Here is a 23,325-nt window from a genome sequence, read left to right as displayed (position 1 = left end):
TTCAGTGGTACTAGGTTTTGTGGTCACTTTTGAATTTTTATTTTCCGTCAGCTAAGCGAAACTTCGCTGGCAAATTTGCTCGGATTTCGAGACTTAGTGCCAATTGTGTCGATTCGAAATTTTGGAAGCCAGTGTTATTACTTTGAGACATGCAGAACTAAGGGGAACTTGGAAACACATGTGACCGTGACAGTATAATTTTTTTTGGTCTGCGTGATTTATGTCTATCGTGTTTAAGGTTTACTTTGACTTAGAGCGGAACGCGAGCTTACGTTAAACGTCTTTGTGAAGTGTATATACTTTGCCCATTTGAGTCTAGTAGAATCTACTACCGGGAAATGGCCAGCTTTTTAATTTTAACTAAATTCATCTATGTTACTCGTACCAGAGAGATATGACTGAAATTTATTGAGCCATTATTTTCAATTATTCATTTAAATACTAATAGAACAATCCGAATAAGTGGCTCCTATTTATTGCGAAACATGGTTGTAAACTAAAGAACGGGTTATTAGTTCTAATTTCGGTATACCTGAGGCAGGTTATGATAAGATTCGTTTTTGCTTCCCAAATCCGGTTTACGATATCCAAATCCGGTACATCGTCCTAGTGTTCTCTGAACGTAAGTTTTCTATTTGTTGTTAGAATTCGTACATTCAACGCTAAATTTCTACGTCACCTCGTCTTTTCAATATTACGTCAATCTGTGTCTGGCTGAAGAGGGCTCTCGCATCGGCTGATTATTTTTCAAAGCCATAAATTGTATTGTCTTATGAATTACTTTTCATGTTCCGTTATCAACTTGCTTTATGGTTTAAATTATGGACTATTTTATAGCGATTTAGGGCAGCATTTGACAGTTTGAATTTCGTCCAGTTTCAGGTCTGGATACGTAGGTGTGTCCGAGTCGTGTGGTCTAAAATTTCGCGAAGACTATCTGTTAGGATAGTCGTAAAACTAAATTCTTCACTCGGCGGTTTACCTGTCTATAAATTTGAACCAAGGTCATTTGTACAGATAATTATTCGTCCTGTTACGATAGGTTAGTCTTTCTTTGCTAATCAAAACGTGGCTTAGCTTGTCGTGATGCTAAACGGAACTTGTAACATCTAGTCATTGTTGCGATTGCGATTGTTCAAAGAGATGGCAACATAATTTTTCTGAACTGTCATTCCACTTCGATAATCAACCTTTAGAACTAAGAGTTCCGTGTTGTGTCCGGTGTCAGACTAAACGCCGAGTATTCGTTACTGGTATTTTTCAGCGATATATAATCGTTTGTTGGCTGTAGTGCCTTTGACGAAACTCTATGCTCAATTCGTTTTACCTCAGTAATGAACAAATTACATCTTGTTGGCCGACAACTTATTTAATCTTCTCTGAATGTAATTCTCAGTTACATACATTAGAATTTTATTCGTCTCGCTCGTAGTTCAGCAGAACTGTTTCTCGAGTTATCGAGTTCACAGGCTCTCATTTATTTTTGTTGTTGTTTAAACGAATATTTAAGAGTTAATATTTTAAATAACTTTCTGAACATGTTATTCAACTGTCTCATTGTCATCCACAGGTTTATATTTGCACTATTTAAAGTTATTTAGTCGATATTTTTCATTTATATTTCGTAAACCGTAAATAATGGCCGGCGACCGAGAGACTGAAAGCGAATCCTGTGGCAAGAACTCAAGCGGTGGCAACGACAGTGGCTTAGGCGACAGCAACGCTGGTGTCGATATTTCTCTGATCGATAATAACCAAACCTCGTGTACAACAACTTTAAACGACACTAAAGACTCCTTGAACTCAAATGATGTGGATAAAACACATCTCCAGCTGGTACCTGTACGCATAACTGACCATTGCTACAACTCTGACCAAGAGCCTTCTCATTACTCATCAACTTCTAGTATAGATTCCCAGTATAGCAATTCGTATATCAAACGGCCTACGTATCATCATAATGTGCCTCATTTACCTGTCGTTCCGTCTCTTATGCCGGAGCAAATGAGTATGAACATTAAAAAGAATTTGGAATATTGCGCCCAGCAGCAGCGACAACAAATAGAAAATGTTTGGCGTAAGTAATGCAAGAGTTAATCTAATTAATTTGAGTTTCGGGCTCTGAGTCTATTAGAAATTTTAATTGAAACTCGAAAGAAAGAACTACCTTTCAAGAGGTAAAATTTCTGATGGCTATTGCCCAAATTTGTACTAGTAAATAACGGTTGTTTTCTTATAGTATTGAGAAATGATAGTGATGTATTGTAATACTACGGCAATGTCTGCCTGGTAATTGTACTAATAGGACAATGAACAAATTTTTGTAGAAAACTCTAACTCAGGGTCACTTATTTGTACCGTATTAAGCGTTGCTTTTGTAAGAATGAGCCAATGAGTTAATGACGCAGAATACACTTGATAATTTGAACAAGACTTCAGCTATGTCCCATTTAAACACTAATGCCTCCAGTGACCGGTGGCAATTTTTTTTTTTTCAATTGAAAATTTGTGTACGAGGTAAGCGAATCATTTAACCTAGTTTATTCGTGCTCTTCGCGTTGGCTCATTCTGCGTGACTAATACAGGGTGATTCACTGAAAATTCCTGATTTGAAAGCTCAATAAAAAATTAATAGACTTATAATGATATCATTGCAATATCAATTTTTATTCAAAAAGGCATTACCTGAATTTTTGTATACCATACTTTAGTTTTAAGGATGAAATCGGACAAATGACGGCCCCATTGTCAATGCATTCAGTTGGTTGATTTTCGAAGTTGCGTTCAACTCGCTGTACGGGTATATTGAGTTGAATTCGCATATTGACGGGTATGTTGGCGATGGCTTGGCGTATGTTGTTCTTAAAATGAGGTAGGGTTCTTGTACAGTCATTGTCCAAGGAACATACCTTGGACAAATGACTGCATTCACAATTCCACTTGCCATAAATGTGTTCTCCTACGTATCAATCGATTTTCGATCAGGTACCCGACTTGAAGGGCACGCTGCTCACGTGTCCTATGCATAATGGCAACTGACTAGGCGGGACACAAAACTTCATGACCTTGCCTTTCATATGAAATACTCCCTGCCTTTTTCCTACATCTGGCTGCTTGCTCGGAATTTAAAACAGGAAGTTTCCGTGAATCGCCCTGGATGAATTGTGTGTCGTGTATGTTTTACATTATGTCTTTGTTTCTTGCTGGACTTGGTTCGAGTGCATTTTTTTCCTGATTTTGAATTTTAAGTTAGTAATGAAACATGTTTGCAGAAGTCGATGTCTACCTTCCGCACGGAGTCCACGTGCCACTTGAACAAAATCGGAAATTATTTCCTTCACAAATATAATACCTATATTAATGAAAATATAGTATTTCGTCTGTTTTATTAATTCAGATCTTCGCAGTGATTTTGCTTACATCAATAAGACTATTTAAAATCTATCATGCATTTAATTTCCCGTACCGAGTCTTATTGACGTTAACAAATAAACCCATGCGAAATAGTCAATTGATCGCTTCACCTAAGCCGTATATGCCGGAGGTCGTAACCGGTCATTGCAGGTTTTGGCAATGGCAATCTACATTGCACATTGAAATAACTTTACTTTGTAATGGTAATAATTTCATTTCAATGGACGTGACTTATGGTTACAATGGAGGTAACTTTGTAATGACGAGAGCAAAATTATGCTACCGAGATAGAACCAAACCCCTGTTGCGATAGAATGTATTTGATTCAAGAGGATTTAACTCATTTAAATAGATTTATCTCAAGATATTGCAATGTAATTAAGCTGCTATTGAACTGGTCGTAGCTTGAGGGTTTCCATTTGTATCTTTCAGGAAACAACAATGAAGCAACGCAGTTCCTGGCGCGTGGCAATATCATCATTCGTATGCGAGGTCTGCCGTACGATTGCACTGCAAAACAAGTCGTGAGTATCGTTATACTTCTTACGATTGTGTTATGCGAATTCGTTCTTTTTATAATTTCATAAAAATGTATAATCATCATCATCATTTTATCATTTTATAGTTTCATTTCATCCTAATAAAGAAATTTTAAATAAATTTTCTTAAAAATTATCTTGTACCGATTTTTTTTTCTTAATTTTGTCACTATGATCGTTTCGTCTTTGATCGTTTCGTCTTTGATCGTTTCGTCTTTGATCGTTTCGTCTTTGATCGTTTCGTCTTTGATCGTTTCGTCTTTGATCTTCGTCTTTGATCGTTTCGTCTTTGATCGTTTCGTCTTTGATCGTTTCGTCTTTGATCGTTTCGTCTTTGATCGTTTCGTCTTTGATCGTTTCGTTATTGATTGGTCGAGCACCGACGTTCAATTCAGAATTTAATTTGACTTAGCTTTTCATTCGTTCAACAGAAAAAACCGCACCAATAAAATTCAATAGTATAAATTGAAAGGATTCACATAGTTGTTTACTATTTATTTTTTTTATGATTAATTTTTATGTAGTTCTTGGAGGTAAATCGCTATATGACCTCGGATTAATTTAAGGTTTTGTTGAATTCACTTGATATGAATCGTGTTTTTCGTCAATACGAATTGTCAATTCAAGCAAGAATTCCGAATTTATTAAATTCGACAAGTGCGTACTATTTTCCCTTTCATTTCATTAACTAGATGTAACTAGCTGTCTAAGATATCGATAACTTGAGTATAGCTCTGTCTGCACTCAAGCCTTTGATTGTCACTTAAGTGGCATGTGAACTTATGCAACGCGCGCCGTCTTGCCTGCCACTGAACAGAACTAGTGGTCAGGAGTAAATATTATCGTCCTTGGTAGAAGCTTTATGGCCTCAATTAATTAATAAGTGGAACCTTTTGATTAACGATTGAAATCTTATCTTCAATGTATGAAACTTAATTAAAATCTCGCCTTCAGCACAGTTGCGTTTGGTTCTAACAATTGTCCCTTCAATTTGGAGCTAGTATTCATTCATTTTCATCATTAATTTTCGTTTCTTTCATTCGTGAATGTGTCTCGTGTCTTTATTCACATTTTGCGAATTAACTAGAGAATTTTTTTCGTCCATTTATCGAAACTACTCATACTGCTTGAGATTTAAATTTTTTCGCATCGCTAATGCACAATTAGTCGGTTGAGGAAAGTTCGAAGGAGTATTGAGCGAGCTCAGAAATAAATTTAAGTGAATCGGCGTTGAAGAACAGGTCAAGTTAGGCCTGTTACCAATTTCTGTTATATTCTTGACTCGTTTGCTAGAAATTTGAGAACTGACATTTGTACCAGAACTATCCAAGACTGATGTTCAAGCTGTAGTTTTTTAAAAAATTACGTTTGCTCGCAGGTTGACTTCTTCGATTCAGGCGAGAACGCCGTAAAGCTCCTCGACAACGAAGATGGCGTGTTGTTCGTGCGTAAGCCGGACGGGCGAGCCACAGGCGACGCGTTCGTAATGCTGGCTGTAGAAGAGGACGTTCCTAAAGCGCTTACGAAACACCGCGAACTGATCGGCAGCAGGTACATCGAACTCTTCAGGTCTACGTCAGCTGAGGTTAGTCATTACTTTTGTAACAATTATTTTCTATTATTAGAAGTAGTTTTAATATTCTTAGCATTTTTTCGGGTTTCTGATGTAGCAGTCCCAGGCCACGCTAGAGCACCTCCATTATTGACTATTGTAGTGCCTGTTCATTTCGTCTCTGATTCAGTGGTGTTTTACATTGTGTTCCGCCAGAGCTGTTGTCTCCGCATCGTACGCTTTCATTTAAAGTATTATAAAAATATTTTCGTTCAGCTGTAAAGAACGGCCAAAAAATCGGAAGATAAAATCGTTTAGGTTTTAACATGAACTTGGTGAACTTGACATTCGATCGCGTCTCAATGGCTTGTTTTACCTCCACGTCAACATCTTAGTTTAAAGTTTGCATTACCAACCACCAAGAAAATTCTCGCTGCTATTGCCATCGCTTGTTTTCAACAATAACTTTTTTGGTTTTAATAGAAAATTTTCAACTAACAAGGCAATTTTTTAAACAATAACTTTTTTAGCTTGGTAAACGTTTTAACAACAAGGCGTTTGTAACCACTTAAGTGATCCTTAATCTCAGTTACATTCACGGCCGTATTACAATATTGGATTTATTCAAATATTGCTGCTCTTATTCACCCTAAAAAACATGTTACGTGGCTAACTGGCGTAAACGAGGCATATTGAAGGACTAAACGCTTTTAGATATCAGCAAGCTAATTGCTTGTTCAAGTAAGCAAAAGGCATTGTATTGCATTACTGATATGGAATTTATATCATCGAAGATATTATCAGTTCTACAATAAACAGAACCTAGTCCGTTGTTTGCATTTGCCAAATACATTGAGCAGTGGAATTAATGTTCGTATTTAATATTCATAAGTGGTAGAATTAACTAGTATTTTCTAGGTTCCAAATACACGGTGATCGCCGTATGAGGAGACCCGAGCTTCGCTATCGCGATGTTTATCTCCAGGTCCATGTGATAATGACTGATGAGATAATAAGACCCTTAGTGGACTTATCATCTCTGGCCATGGAGCGTGTATCTTCTAACAGCACTCAGAAAAATGGATGGCTCATGTCTAAATAGTGACACTTTCTGCACGTAGCAATGATTCACCCTAATACTGGGTCAGGAAAACCCATATATCATCGCTATTTGCGTGGGTGCATCGCGCAGTGCGTCGTTATTTGGATAAATATTCCTCATTTCTCTGAGTGAGCCATTATTAATTGCGTACCTGTCTATATCATCACACTACTCCTACACAATCTATGACAATCTTGCTCCTTTTTTAAGTACATCAAACGGAAATTATTACATGTTGAGCTCATATTTTTCAAATGGTCAATCGTTTGCATGCAAATAGCTAGAAATCGTTCCAGGTCCTGGTATTATTGATTGTAAAAACGAAGAACCTCCGGGATTTTAGACAAGCATTAAATCTTACAGAAAATTTGACAAGAAACTTATTACGATTCAGACAAGCTAATTTATAAGATTTCGTATTTAATTCAATTTGATAACCGCTCGGAATCTTGTTAAAAAATATCAAGTAGGTTGTAATTGGCATCATAATTTATCATCTAAATTCATCATTGTACGTTGCTTTTGACCATTCTCACTCCGTAGCCAAATAGTGAATCACCATTTGTTGAAGTGTTTACGTCGCGATATTTCTGGTCGCAACCGCGAAAGAAACGATGATTTTACCGCATTCAAAAAAAATTATCCTGGTATATTTTCCTTAAATGCATAAGAAGTTCTAATAACTTTGTCCTCATAATCAAGGATGTATTCTATTGCATCGCTTCTCTTTAATATTAAGTTAATATTATACATTTATACATATTATATATGATTTATATATTGAGCTGGGAGATTGTCACCTGCAGTCGAGCTTCTACAAGAAAACTTGGTCACCATTTCCTCCCTTATCGTTATCAGCAACAACTAATCACCAGCAATTGCGGCATCAATCTCATTATTTTATGACCATAAAGGCACAATATTTTGCTCTGTATTCGATCTTCATTGTTTTATCAGATGTATTCATTGGAATCTGTTTTAATCGTTGATTAATTTCACTGTCGCGAGCTGCTTGGTCATTTCGCCTCAATTATCTTTATCGTTTCTTTTCCTCATTTTGATACTTATTGAATTAGCTATTTTGATTTGATTGAAAACTACTTTATTAAACATCTTTTTGCATTTTCCATGCTCAGTCTGCAGGATGAACGACGTAAGTATGTATGAGAAGCATAATACAGATGTTGGATGTTCTTCGGACAATTATTATGCTCTGCATGCGTGTAACCGAAAAGCTTCAAAATTTAGTTTTTTTAACGCTATGAATTTTTATTGACAAACTATATTTACCGTCACATTATTTCACCAAATTTTCCTGTTAACGGCTTGGTGAAGAGACTTGATTTCTGTCATAATTCAATGCCCTTTAAAACCCTCAAAACACTCGAGTATTTTAGCACGACCCGATGTTTGCTACCAAGCAATACCCTTTCAAACCCTCCACTCATCGAGTTGCCTGACACGGCTGGAGATGTACATATATGACCAGCGGTTAAATTAGAAGTCAGCTGTTCTATTTCACGTGTAGCATTCCTCTACCTACTGTAGCTATTTACCGCCCCAACAACGTGTACTGCCCATTTTTTTTAGCTTGGCCCTGCGGAACGAGTCCACATACTGAACGGTGTAGCAATTGACCTTTCTCACAATCCCTTTCTCATTTGACCTTTCTCACCTTTCAATCCTCTCTCACCTTTCAATTCGTCTCACCTTTCAATCCTTTCTCACCTTTCAATCCTTTCTCACTATCATGACTATCTCGGCAATGATCTTAGTAGTACGTTTGCGATCATTTAATAAGTGTTCATCCACGTTTCACCGCAGTGAAGGCGAAACCTGCATTGATGTTGATCGACGTCGCTTGACTTAGTTAAACATGACTTGTCGAGATTAGATAACATCGGATAAGAGTTAAAGCTTAGACTTTATTGCTAAGTGAATGGGGGATTAATGCAGCTTACTGTCGTGGTTCTCTGCCTGCCTTTAAATTTTTTTTATTCGAGCAGTTGGAATTTGTGTTCTGAACAATTCAGGATCGCCTTTTATTTTTAATGTATTCGCAAGACCACGGATTTTGTTTTCGTGATTACTACTTTAGGGTATCTTTGTGAGTAATAGATCTCATCTTGCATGAATTTTGTAACGTGTTGAATTTGTATTTAACCTTATTTTAGTCGTCTTTTAGATTGTCATTATTCACCGCAATTCATCTTATACATTTTCCTTCTATTCCTCAACTTAACTTCCTTACTTCCTAAAAAAAAACATTGAAAAACACCTTTTTCCAATGCCTTACTGTTAGCCTAAGCTCGTAAGAAAAACCCTAGTCGATGGAAGCAGGCTTTATCTGATTCTGCTAAATGGAAACACATGGCCACTTGGCACTTTCTTGAATTTTTTATCGAAAACAAATCCTTGTGCTAGTGCTATGTTTACACATAAGAGCATGCAATTACATTATCGTCACACTGAAAACCACATTTCCCGATCGCCTTACCGGTTCTCTTGTGCTGGTATTTTTTTGACACGTATAAAAATACGTATAAAACCAATTTATGCGCAAAGGAGCATGTAAATTTACGCATCGCTGCCGTACAGGTTATGAACAGATCGATGGACATCAGACACATGGAGACCCAGCAGCAGCAACAGACGCAACCGCAGCTGCCACCTCTAATAGCGCAGTTACCCACACTGCAGCCACTCCTGACTCAGCAGTCAGCTGTGCCTATGGGCGCCAAGCGCGACTGCATCAGGCTTAGGGGACTGCCGTTTGAGGCTTCCGTGAGTAGAATTAATGTTATCTTATTCCTCTTTTATATCATTCATTATTATAGCAATACAATGTTAAAGCATCGTGAGTTGATATTTTCACTCTTTTTTTTATAATAAGGAAGTTCAACCGGAATTCACGTAATAGCAGTTGCCTCTTTATAATTATAATATTGATAACAATAAATAATAATAAAATAATAATAATTATCTTGTTTGTTGACTTTTGACGGTACTCTAGCTAACTGCAGTACTTTCGCTCCATTATAACTCTTCCTATCACTATTTTCCGTTGAACTCGAATTGAATAAAATATTGAACATTCATGATCTTTATCGAATATTCACAGCCGCTTTGGAAAGTTTGCTGATCTGTCGGAGAAATGATTGTTGGTAGCCAAGTCTCGGCTCCGCAGCGTTTGATCGTTTTTTGAATACCATTTTCTGAAGCCGGAAATATTAAAAAAAGGCTAAACATGAACATTTAATTGTACGTGTGCAGATTGAGAACGTGCTGGACTTCCTGGGTGATTATGCAAAACACATCATCTTCCGTGGCGTACATATGGTCTACACGACGGCTGTGAGTTATTAATTATATTTATTAATTATATATATTATATATATTATATATATCAATTATATTTATTAATCAGATTATTTCATTTATTAGCTGAATTGTCTGTTCAACCTTCCCTGCTAATAATATAGCTCCTCTTACATTCAATTTGGGGTCTTCTAACTGATGAATTTCTAAATTCTTATTCTTAATATTTTGTAACTAATCATTTTTTCATAAATGTCGCCAAAAACCGTGCCTTCTTCCTCATTCTATGTATCCAAAAAGATTCATCTTTGCTAACCATGAATTCCATTTTAAGACCATTCCATTTTCATGAAGTCTTCTGTGTTTTGATTTTGACATATTTGTTATTCGTATTACCAACTTGTCAAGCCTTGGTAATTTTCAGTTTTCACCATCCATCACTTATGAAGATCTTTTTTATTCCCCAATGCATGTGGATCCATGTTGTCCTTTCCATTTACTTCATATTTATCTAATCTCATTCAGCCAAGAAATTATGTTGTCTGAAACCTCATTCATACTCATAAAAATGTTACTTTCTCTAACCATTTGAAGTTGTGTAAAGAGTAACAATATTTTCAGGGCCAGCCTAGCGGCGAAGCATTTATTCAGATGATGAGTGACCACGCGGCGTGGTCATGCGCCACCCACCGCCACAACCGCTACATGCAATTTGGCAAAAAGAATAGATACATAGAAGTGTTTCAGTGCTCAGGCGATGATATGAACTTCGTATTATCGGGCGCCGCTCCCCCAACCTCACAAACTGTAACCTCTGCTCCAGCGCCAGGTCGCTCCATCGTACCCAGTGCAGGCGGTATGTTGGTGTGGGGTAATGCGGCATCCCCAGGTGCTCCCCCACCTCCCCTTATATTACCATCACAACATCCCACACACTTGCAAAATCCTCCACTCGCATCTCTTCCTCCTCCATCACCTACTCCTAATTACCTGCAGCCAATGTCTGCAGCTGCTGCTGCTGCTCATGTTGCAGCTGCTGGTGTTAGACCTTCCTTCACTCCAGGGTTGCCTGCTGGTCTGCAACACACTCTCCTCCCTCCTCCCACTAATGGTATGGCTATGCTTTCTCATCTTCATCCTTCCATGAAAGCGTCATCTCAGGTGCTTCTTCCATCGCCCATGTCGGTGGGACCTCATCGCTCTTCACTTGAGGTTTCGGTTTCCCAGGCTTCTCACTCAGTGTTGTCTTCACTTAAAACCACCGCGGCTTCTCCAACCAGCGCTTTCCCTCCAGGAATGTTTGCTTGCTACCAAGCACCTACTTCTTCCTCGTCGCAAACGCATACGACTGGAATGTTTCTTATCCATCAGCCGAACCCTAAACTGCCGACTCCTCCCAGCAACTTGCCGATATCGCCTCCCCTGCATTTCTTCTCGGCATTCCCTCCTACCGTTTCTGCTGATTCCAACTCGAACAAACCTTCGTCTCAAATGCAGTTGTTGCCGTCCCCTTACCCCAACGCTCTGTCCCATCAACGTCGTCCACCACCCGTGGTTGTAAGCGCTTCCGGCCCATCCGTCGGAGCGCAGTCTGTCACGTCCAAAAGGTCTTACGAAGAAGCTTTTTCTTCCGATCGCGCTTCTGCGTCCGGTTCTTTGCCTGGTGGAGTCAAACGCCCTTCAACGGGCACTTCCTTGCACTCGAGTCTTCCTCCTCGACAGGCAATGCCTATTTTCTCTCAGAGTTCAACCGCCTTTTCCCCGCAGCTTAGCGCCTTTGCGGCCGCAGCCCCTCAGTTTGCTTTCGCTCCGGGCACCTCTTTCACCCCGAGTGCGTCTTTCACTCCAGGAGCTGCCTTCAACCCAGCCCTGACAGCCCCTCCTATGGGAGCATCGATGATTAATGCTTTCTACCCGCCTCCTCTTTATCACCCTATGTGATTGTGTTATCAGCAGATGAACCGCAACACTCGATAGAAAACTGTATGGGATTATTTCATTTAATTCAGTAGTATCTCAATGCGACACAAGTACTGCTGATGGCTTTTGTTGCAGAAGGTTTTCAAATTATCGTTGCTGCTTTTACCTCCATAACGTTGCTGCAACTTTTCCGTAATATATCAGGACTTGTGATGACGTCAATGGCTCAATTTTGTTAATCTTTCTCGTTCTCTCTTTTTTCCTTTTAAACTATCTACCTTCGCTGCGAAACGGGCAGAATGATTGGTTCCACGATTTTTTGGCTCTCATTCTCTCTGAGGTTGAACCATTCGGACCAATATTTGTCTACCATCACTAAATCCTAGCCTAAGTTGACCGCTCTCGCTTTCTGCCTTACTTTTCGGTGCTCATTGAAAAGGCATTTTGATTTGTCGTAAATTTGATGTATTCATTTTGCGAGTTCTCTTACTCGCAACGGTTGAATTTCGTAGTTTCTTTTCCATAATTTCATCTCGCTTGTTATCAATACTTCCTTATTCATCAGTTTATTATGCTGCATATTTTGTAGGCTTACAAATACACCGTTTCCCGAAACTGATTTCATATTTCTTGAAGAACACCACCAATAATCTTACTTTGATTCTACACGCTACGTATTCGCTCCTGCTACTCGTCTGGATATTGTAGCTGCTCAAGCCACACGATCTGTCACACGTCGCATACAACACGTACACTCACGCACGGTGCGCATGAATCCACATTTTCACATTTCGCACTCACATGCCAAGCTCTGGACAGCTCAGTGAAGTGCAATATATGCAGCTTAAGAATGGTCTTGTGCAATTATTTTAGTGTCCTACTAAAAACTTAAGAATGCACACCCTAGCTTAATTTTATTATTATTCAAGTGTCACTTCTGGCCTTCCATTTGAATTATTTTTTGTGTATGTCCCATTCTTTGAAAAATAGATTGACCTCACATTGGATAACGTAATTTTTTTCTATGGTGTAGGAAAATATTCGAAATCTCTGGGAAAAATAAATCGAAATTCTGGTGTCCCGGCTTAAATTGGGTGGCGTGGCAGTGTTCAATTCTCCTGTAAGGAAGCTGTATATCTTGTGTACAAATGTGTGCTTGTCCTTGTTGGTTTTGTCTTTTAGTTTAGTTGCTCTTAAGTTGTGTATCAATATTACATTCCATGAAGAAACTGTTACATTCCATGTATGTTTGCCACCATTTATGTGGAATAATTCATCAGTATGTTAAAACTGATGCTTATCTGCTTAAAAGAATCATTGCAGTCTTCTGAACAGCTTGCGGTTGTCAGCGGCAACGTGGCGTCTAATATTATAAAATAAATACTTATGGAGTTGTAATGGTGTTCTCACTTGAGGTTGGTTTGATCAAAATTCAGTACTTTTTCTCAGATGATAATCATTTCGCTGTTGCATTTTCATTCAAATTTTCCATTATTTATCCTCGATTAACCTTTCGCAGAAACTGCTAAGTTCCCGAAGGATTTAGCGGTTTTGCATTGCATTGTATAAAAAAAGATTGCTTTTCAAAGCGATTTCCATGTCGCATTAGAAAAATCACATCAATTAAATCGCATTAGATTCACATCAATTGATTTTTCTCTTATCAGTTCATTAATCCTTCTCTTTGGGTTGGTTCGTTTTGTCACTTTGATGTGCATGATTTGATTTAGTCGTATCCTCCTAAGTGTATTCATCTTAATTGCTTATTGATTTATTTATTTCAAATTTATCAATGTTCTTTTCCATTGAATTGCAATCCATTTCTGGCATATCAAACCAACCCCAGGTATCCCTTACCAAAACTTGGTTGTGAACCTTTCCCCTCGTGTTAGCATTAAGAGAATAAGATAGAAATACTTGGGATTACTTAGCGCGGCAACCTAAATTTATATGTTGAATCGTAGTATTTAGTATTCGTATTGGTACCGGAGGTAGTAAGGAAATTCAGTATATTATTCATATTGTTTTAAAGAACGCACAACCTTTGCAATTTCACGCTATTATCTTCGTAAATACAATCTGTCATTTTTGTTGCCTGCCTCTAGAAAGATGCGTTTTCTCGCTCAAAATTGCACGAGGCATTGTGTTATGAGTCCCAATCTTAAGGAAATTGATGATTAGAAATTCGCAAGAAAAATTCGTAAACTTTGCGAAGAGAACAATATATTTTTGTCGATGTTGGTGGTGAAATTTCGCTTGATGTACATTCACCGATTCTAAAGGCCCGCGTACATTGTGCCTAAAGCTTCAAGTCTTGAGTATCTTACATGGGGAGAACTGATGAATGAAACGAACTAAGATTTTATTCTTAAGTTCATTTCTTGTTGAAGCCTTTATTTTCTTTAAGTCTTATTTATTCTACATTTTCTCGACACTATTTTTAAGTTGTTGTGGCCAAGCATTCGTAGTGAGAGATTTTTTTTGTAAGTATAATAAGCTACAGTTTATGTCTGTGCCTATTTTTATGTACACTTTATAAAATCTAACCAACACAAAAACCGCTGATCCACGATGCACTGCATATCTAAAATGAATTTTTTCAACTATTTAGAGTTATTACTCATATTCTGTTTTCATTATGAACTTCAAGCGTTAAGTCTGGAGCTGGTAGAGAATATAGACGTTCTAACTATGAGTGCCTGTTTGACCATGACTTCCAGGACGGTATTTCTATAGCTGGAAAATAATTTAAACAATAAATTACTTGGAACGTGACACGCGATTTCTGGGTGCGGCTATCCTTGATACGTGCGGTCTCATGAGCTCGTTCTTTGTACCTTGTTAATGGATTTCAATATCATAGAATTTTGCTTTTTCTCGGTGGTTTATAAAGGTTTACTGACGGCATCAGTATGTTCTGTTTCAGTAATTCACCCCTTCTTCTCTCTTACTCTTGTCTTATAATTTATTCAATCGCAATAACCTTTTTGGTGTTCCCGATCGCTTAAGTGATGTATCTTAAAATCCCTTCTACTTCAACGTTTGATTTCTTCCCGGGTTATTATTATATATTATATAATTCTTATTTCTAATACCTTGGTTCTGCCCTGACCTCTCCTTAGATTTTTCATTCCTTCTTTGAATGTTTCACTTCTTGGTGTTGTTTTGTGAGCTTTTATCTCTCGGTTGTTGTGTGGCGTCTTTATTAATGTTAACTATCAATTCAACGTCACACAATTTCTTCATACGAATGAGATTATATTTATATTCAGTTTTGCATTTATCTACTTGCGTAGTAGACGCTCGTATGAAATTTGAAAGCTAGGAATCGTGAGTCGTTGTCATTATTTCTTTCAAGGTACTTAATTTACCTTATAGGTGGTATTATTTCTATTACCAAATTTTGTATTCACCTCAAGGAAACAGTACTCGAGTTTTATCCTTATTTCCTGAGTTCTTCTGTCTTTCGTTTCGCCTTCGAACTCATTTTCTATTTCTCACTTGGATGATGATGATGATGATGATGAAGGAACTTAGCTGAAATTTTTATTTGCCAAAAAGTTCAGGTCTTGTCAATGAAATGGTTGTTAAGACCATTACGGTATGGTTACGGAATCTAGCAAGGATGGTTGCTTCCTTACCTCTCCCTGGTTTGCCTGAGTCTACATGGTAGTGGTCCCAGTTTTGATATTCTTACATGTCATTGTTAGAGTTTCTCATGGAACCCAGATACTTACTAGGATAACTTTGTTTCCGGTAGCTTCTTAGATTTAAGGGTGTTGTCTTAGCGGGGATGTCATTTTGTATTTGTTGAATTTTCTTATACTCTGATATCTTCCTGCTAAAATTTATTAATAAAGTTTTGCTTCTACATTTTGTGTGTGGTCTTTAAACGAGGTGATTTAATTCTCGGCCCCCACAACCATGGCATCGACGCCATCAGAGGTATGCAATATTCCTATCGCATGTTATTTTCTTAACACTCACCCTCGACTTTATATGCTCTCGAATTTTATTGCAAACTTTTTTGACGTATCTCCCACGTACTGTGCCTATTTTTCATTCTCCATCATGAAAGCACAAACATCATGGTCCGTTACTCGTTTTTTACCATTTCATTGTCGTGTTGATATTTTACAAAAATTGTACGATTTTCTACAATTCGTGAAAACATTTAAATGTTCATTTGAGAGCAAACAGTCCATGGTTAGTGTTGGGTTATAAGGATTTAACCGCCTCGCCTCAACTCGACTCGATTTGCCGCTTTCGTTGCTATGTACTCTTGATTTATCCACCAAATTTAAAATTTTCCACAATGCCAGTAAAAACCAATCTGTGTGTTTAAATTTTTATGTCTCTTGATATCGAGCGTTTTTTTTAGTAATTTTTCCATTATTTATTCCGTTCAGAGGAAACAATTATTTTCTGTTGCTGCATAATTGAGTCGAGAGTAGACCAGGCTAGATGGAAGCCATTATTGACAGCGAGTCTATTATTGGTATAAATTTCAATTATGAAAATATTCTTCAATTATCTCGCATTGGCGTTTCTCTGATCTATATAGGAATATTTCTGAAAAAATTTCGAACTGAAATGGTTCTTTTGACATTCAGAACTTGGCACATAGTGCCAAGTCAGGAAAAAATCATGAACTACTAATTTTACCCTACAAAGCTAGTGCTAAGAAGTTATCATTTGATCACCGAAGCATTGACATGTTAGTTAAAACTTTGAGACTATTGTTGCATCTTTCTACTTGTATATGAATCAATTCAACGTCAGAGAAACACCACGTGTGAAATAATAAACATTTCCATTATTGTCGTATATTAATATTTGAATTGATTATTATTTATTAAAAGTCTCGCTGCCAAGATTGGCGTGTGGGAGTGTCTGGGGCTTGTGGTATCTACCGATGATTTCTGTGCTACACAAAAAAAAAATTTTCGTCATTAAGTACATGTAAATATATTAAACCTAAACTAAATTTGTCAGTCATTAGCAATCGATTTGCTAAAATAACTGCTTTAAATTTTGTTAGGCGAGATCAAAATTCGATTTTAAATATTGTAGTTCTAGTTACCTATCATGTTGACGATGTACGTATGTTCCTTGACGGATTCTTGCGAACTGTCTGAAGTTAATTAATTTATTTCGTTAATGTTAATGGCGTGAGACGGAAATCATCGGTCGTTGGCAAGCATGATTATTCATATAAGTATTTTTTTCGGATGAGGGGTCACGGCTCAGTTCAATAACGGAAGAGGTTCTTTAAGTCCTGCTTATAGGAATTATGCTCAAATCTTATTGAATATTGAGTTATAAAGTACCAAAATATAACTAGGATATTCGCGGAAATTTATTTAGCCCAGATGACATTTATTGTTTGAAATTCGAAGCTATCCTTTCAATTTACAAAATATATATTTTATAATTTTTCCCCATTCTTCTAATGGTCAAGAGTAATTAATTTTTACCTGCTATACGTTACCACTCCGGGCTCATTTGGAATTTCTGGCTGGTATTCTTGTATTGGAGAATTTAACGGGGTAATTCTTTTCATATTCTGATTGGGAAAAGCTTGTGGGCTTCTGTCTATGGCATGTGGGAGGCGATCATGAGATTTGGGTTGTGTGGCAATTGTCTTTCAATCGAACTAAATATCAGAAGGAAATTTTAGCTCTTCGATTCATCACAATTTCACCAACAAAAACTTCCCCTCGCGATGTGATGTATCTTTTCAAAGATAACTGCGGTAAACTTATTAACGGATATCTTATCTTTTCCTAACACCGAATGAATTTATTCATATTTCAAAAAAGCGAACGTAAAGTGATGAATTAGCGCTAAATTAAATTTTTCCGAGATCTGTAAGCACTTTGCTTGTAACGCTATTTAACGAACAAAACTTCTATTTTTATTTGATATACTAGAATCATTCGAACGGTAAATACATCGTTTGCAGAGTTAAATATATACACTAAATCGAAAGACCGAAACCCAAATAGAAAACTTTTTTTCCAATTTAAAGATTGTCCGATAAAAATGAGGTTTCTCATTACAATGGCCAGCTAAGATAGTTTTTGTTTAACTTTATGTAACAATATGTAATCTTCTATTGTTTCTGGTTTCCCCATCACATGCTGTGTGGTCTCACCGCCACTGCTTTGCTGACTGCCGGATTCCCTCGACTGAAATCCGCTACATTTCTGCAAATTCTTCCCTCGTACGCCCCGAACGACTGATGCACCCCGCGTCCACGATGTCCATCTTGATTGAAATGGATTGTATGCAATCCTCTTCCGCTGAAACCAAATTTCACCCCGCTCATCTGTGCCAACATCTGAACATTCTGAAAGAACATACATCATTGGTCTCGTCAATGTTCTATGCCATCAATTGAACTTAACTCATCGTTGAAGAAAATTATTTAAATTTTAATTCACACTTTTTGTCTCAAATTTCAATCTTGAATCTGTCGTGCTAATCGGAACTTGACTATACCTAAAACCCGGCTGTTGGCGCTTCTTCATAATCGTTTAAATCACGAATATGTCGTGCTACTGGATGATACCGAAAACCTGGACGTGGTAATTGATGATACCGAAAACCCGGGCGTTGTTGAATGTTTATTCGTCTTATGGACAGCAGGTAGCGCTTTATTATCCACGTACGGAGCCTACCCTCTGGCCCCCGCGGCGGTTTTCAGTCATACCCTCGCCCCAGCGGCACCCAGACTAGCACCATACCCCACACCCATAGCCACTCCGTACCCTATGTTCTACTGGCCATACCCCAGCCCTCCAGTGTCGCCTACTTCAGCGTACTATTCTTCGCTGCCCCCACACACTATCGTGAGTACTATTTTTTAGCTCTTTATATAATGCATATTAACTGTTAATATAATGTATTTTAACTGTTAACTTAATATAATGCATATTAACTGTTATTAAAGTGGAGTGCTAAATTTTTGTATCCCTCAATGTATTTCATATCAAGTATTCGTGAGTGACAATTTTAGTTTCTATTAAATCGCATTTATAATAACCGTCGCCAATAATATTCGTCTCATAGCCATGATAACGAGAGCTACCGCCGTGAATTGAACAATGTAAATTTTCTAATTTAGAATCACTTTAGCAAGAAAGAACCATGATTTGAAATGAATTTTTTTAACCAACAAAGGGGAGCCCGGTCATAGGTGCCACGATACTTGTTTTGTACTTCTGTGATTTTTTGTTCCATCTTCGACCTATCGCTCACGAGCAAATCACTGAATGTGGTTGTGGGAAAATTTTTGTTTGATTTTTAATCGACTCTCACTCCCAGCTTTGATTGATTTCTCTCCCTATTTACACTCTTTCTTCACCCTAAATTCGTCCCTATATTCCCTATTTTCTAACACGTGTATTCCTCCACGACTCCCAAAATTCGTCCCTATATTCCCTATTTTCTAACACGTGTATTCCACCAGACTCCCAAAATTCGTCCCTATATTCCCTATTTACTAGCACGTGTATTCCCCCAGACTCCCAAAATTGTCCCTATTCTTCGTGTCTTCTAGCACGTGTATTCCCCCAGACTCCCTAAATTCGTCCTTATTCTTCGTATTTTCTAGCACCTGTATTCCCCCAGACTCCCAAAATTTGTCCCTATACTTCGTATTTTCTAGCACGTGTATTCCCCCAGACTCCCAAAATGCGTCCTTATTCTTCGTATTTTCTAACACGTGTATTCCCATAGACCCTATATATTCCCATAGACCCACGTGTATTCCCCTATTTTCCATATTTTTTAGCACGTGTATTCCACAGATCCCGAGCGAATGCATCCCGATTCACGCCCCCGTTGAGCTCACCATGCATCCCGGGGAGGCCGTCGCGACGATGTGAACTGAGGCTGGGGTAACAGTGGCATGTCATCCCTTCCACAAGTGGGATGAAGCTCGGAGGGAAGAGAACTGCCTTCGTTACTACTACTCTGCTGTCCATAGAACGTTTAAATAAAAATATTAACTCTTCAATCCGTTGCTAAGGACTTGAGAATATTACAACATACGTTTCACATAAATTACGCGTTTCTGAAAGATTCAGAGTTTAAGGTGCAATGATAATATAGCCTAATGATATAGTGAAAAATTTCCCAGGCGCACCTCTGTCATATTCGCACTAAATAGATTTTAAGATTACACTTCAATTGATCTAATTATCTTTTTATATAGTAAATAGCACCACATAAGCATTTCACTGCCGCGTGTAGGAGGCTGGATTGGCGTCGGCCCTCTATTACAATAAAAACTTGAAAAATTATCACGAGAGTTGTTCACTTGAATCAATCCTCTAAAGTGAAAGAGGTCTGAATATTAAGCATGAGCATTATTTTGACTATTCCGTTCACACTCGAGCAAAACATTCTTTCCTAGAAATCGTGACATTTATACCTACTTTCCGTGTTCAGTAAAATCAATTCAATATTACAATGCTATATTTACTGGCGGTTGAAGTATCCTGCATATGCTAAAATTCTGTAGATTTTATTATTTAATTTTTAATTAATTTTTTTACTTCAGTGCAATCAAGTCATTTTTTTACATTTATGTTGTTTAATCAGCAAGAAACTACAGTCATCTTTGGTGTAATCTGTTTAAAAAAAAACTTTCAGTTTGGAGATGATTATTTTATAATCATTATTTTTTAAATGAACTTTTGAATGATCTTGAAGCGAATTGATCTGTCGCACGCACACTCGATTCATTCATATTTCGATGAGTTAATCAATTGATGTTAATGAGTAAATGCGTCAGTCATTCTTTCTATTGCTGACGATGAAGTCGCACCGTCCAGAAAAACCGGTTTTCCGGCCACGGGGATTAAATCATTCAAGTTGTAAACAACTGACTTGACAACCGTGCAATTCTACTGGAATTCCTGTAAATGTGTATTTCTGTAAGCGCACTTCTGTCGTTTGCGTCATTTAGTTATTCTCTAGTAATTTTCTAATGGATTCGCCAGCGATAGTATCCCGGATCACTTTATTGTCTAGGATTTTCTCAAAAAGTCGGAAAGACGACATTTTTTTTTTTTGCGCCTAAAGTCTCAATGTTATTTGCGCAGAAATATTCCTAGCCTACTTTTAATGAAGAAATATGTTCCAGAATGCATATAGCTATTATTAGAGGAGTATGAAATGTTTTGTCTATAGGTATTGTTACTTACATGTTCATCTTTTAGGTTGCTTACATTCCTTGAATCAGGACAACTTTTCAGCAACGTCTGTAGCAAAACGTCGAAAATTTAAGATTATAATTCTTGAGACGACTTATTGTTAACGTGATCGAGATCAATCATTGATATTCTCGATCATGACAGCATGATACTCGTGTGCAAACTCGCATGACATTCTGGCGAGTCTTTCTCTTGGAGAAATGTCTTTATCTTGACGAAATATTTTTTTCGAATGTAGCTTGATCAGAGAAGTCTATCTTCTCTTGCATTCTGGCGAATCCTTTTTAAACTTGTCAATCAAACCGCAGTAATGAGACATAATAATCAATTATCAATCAACCGCAATGATAATCAATTAAGAAAACGAAAAGTGAATCTTGTCTCCGGAAATGTCTTTCTCTATTTGAGAATTTGCATTTAGGCCTTTATGTGCCTCATTTCAGTCAATGTTGCGAACCTAGTCAGTGTGAAATACGAATTTTCGAGCATTCGTTTAAAGTTAGAAAGAAACTGTTATTCTAGCAAAGTAAAATTCAACGTTGAACTTTCTAAACCGATAGCGAGAACCGATATTCAGAACGGCACATTAGATAACTTAAGGTTCAACAACTCAAATTCTGGTTCTCATTTGTCAAGACTGCATAACAATAACAGAATGTTTCTGAAAACCATACATTCGCTCGCTGAAGATACCGCTAAAGCTGTGCCGTTCACTTTCAATGAATTTTAATTAGTATCGATACCAAGTGCATCTTAGAGTCGTACTTGCATTAATACTTAGAATGCCTTGGAGCGACGACTTCTCATGTTTTGGTACTGACCACAATTCTTTTCTCTTTCACCGTTATCTCATTTTGCTAATAATTCCCTATCAATGCTGTTACTGACAGTTGCCCAAAATATCATCAGGTTGGCATCCTTTCATGAATTGAGAAATTTTTGAGGTATTGATGCCTATGAATTCGATTTTCTGTTGAGGCAGCAAATAGTTCTTGGCAAGACCTTTAGTTTTACTACAGGGAACATGAATATCTGAACACGGTTATTACGTAACAAGTCGTTGATTTGCTATTTTGTATTTTACTTCTATCTTTGGAAGAAATGCAATGTATCTTAACGGAACATGCATAGAATTTTATTATATCATTTTCACAAGTTGCGAAAGTTAATCCGCTATTGTAACTTGATTGCTGTAAGTTTACTGCATGTATAAGTAATATATTTTTTATTGTTATCGTTGACATATACCACAGTTTATACGTTATAATAACACCGTTCAACTACGTTAGCAATACGAAATTCTATGTTACGCAGATGACCCTAAGTGCATACTTACTCCATTCAATACTCACTAATGTGTTACATGCAGTTTTAACAATTCTACGATTTTTTCACTTGGATGTTGAGATAAGTTCTTGAATTTTCTACAAGAGAGTACCATCAGATTTCTTGTTCAAGGTTAACTTCCAGATAACGTTGTAGGTTTTTTTTAGTTGCGCGAGACAGAGTTTACAAAGATGCACTGATTTTGACGTGCGACCTGTCAGCGAAAATTGAAACCCGCTATATTTCAGATATATTCCCAGCGTTGTCACGAGTAATAGTTTGGCAATGTCCATCACTATATAAGAACTGGAGGCATTTGTTAAATATTAATACTCGTCTCTCCATAGATCACTTGCATACTCTGCACTGTGAATTACTTAGTCATGGCAGCCTTCACTCTTCATATAACGCTGAAATACTCCCAACTTTCCGGCACCGCCGCTTTTCTTGTTAACCCTCTACCGCCGTATGCCACTCTCCGGCAACATGAATTTCAACGTATATTATACGTAAACTATTGAGTGTAGCAACCTGAGGACGTTTGTACGCAACAGAGAACATTTTGAAGTTGTACGTGGCGGCAACCATCAGTGAAAGTCATTTTGCGCTCACTAGAACGTATCCATTTTGGGAAGTAGACTTGTGACAATATTGCTCCGGTTGCTTATGTCAGGCGGTAGAGGGTTAAGAGGTGCTTTTCTTTCAAGAGGTAGAAATATTTCACTTTTGTTAAATAGTTATAATTAGAACGTGTCTCAGATTTAGAGTATGAAGATGTTGCCATTTGGCAAGTTCTTCCTAACCGCTGTGAATCGGTGAGCATCATTGGCATTCATGACTAAAAAGACCTACTCGTTCATATGTATTAATTTACCTAGGATAAAGTTTTCATCAGTTGTGCTAAGTTATATGATCTTTCGACATTTCTGA

General features: G+C 37.5%; 1 protein-coding gene across 1 annotated transcript in view; it reads left to right on the top strand.

The window, feature by feature from the left end:
* The window catches only part of LOC108671834 (RNA-binding protein fusilli), a 37,092-nt gene extending 16,164 nt beyond the window's left edge, over window positions 1-20,928 (top strand). Inside the window, exons 4-11 of the mRNA XM_047884922.1 lie at window positions 3,847-3,938; window positions 5,332-5,538; window positions 9,206-9,391; window positions 9,881-9,961; window positions 10,547-11,862; window positions 13,692-13,732; window positions 18,497-18,699; window positions 19,660-20,928. Of these exons, the coding sequence (XP_047740878.1) occupies window positions 3,847-3,938; window positions 5,332-5,538; window positions 9,206-9,391; window positions 9,881-9,961; window positions 10,547-11,862; window positions 13,692-13,732; window positions 18,497-18,699; window positions 19,660-19,737 (2,204 nt within the window). The 3' untranslated portion in view covers window positions 19,738-20,928. The remainder of the gene's footprint in view (window positions 1-3,846; window positions 3,939-5,331; window positions 5,539-9,205; window positions 9,392-9,880; window positions 9,962-10,546; window positions 11,863-13,691; window positions 13,733-18,496; window positions 18,700-19,659) is intronic.
* The last annotated feature ends 2,397 nt before the right edge of the window (window positions 20,929-23,325 follow it).

The sequence above is a fragment of the Hyalella azteca genome, unplaced genomic scaffold (assembly GCF_000764305.2).
Source record: "Hyalella azteca isolate HAZT.00-mixed unplaced genomic scaffold, Hazt_2.0.2 contig16467, whole genome shotgun sequence".
NCBI lineage: Eukaryota > Metazoa > Arthropoda > Malacostraca > Amphipoda > Hyalellidae > Hyalella > Hyalella azteca.
The sequence above is the reverse complement of the archived record's forward strand: the minus strand, read 5'-3'. Positions and strand labels throughout refer to the sequence as shown.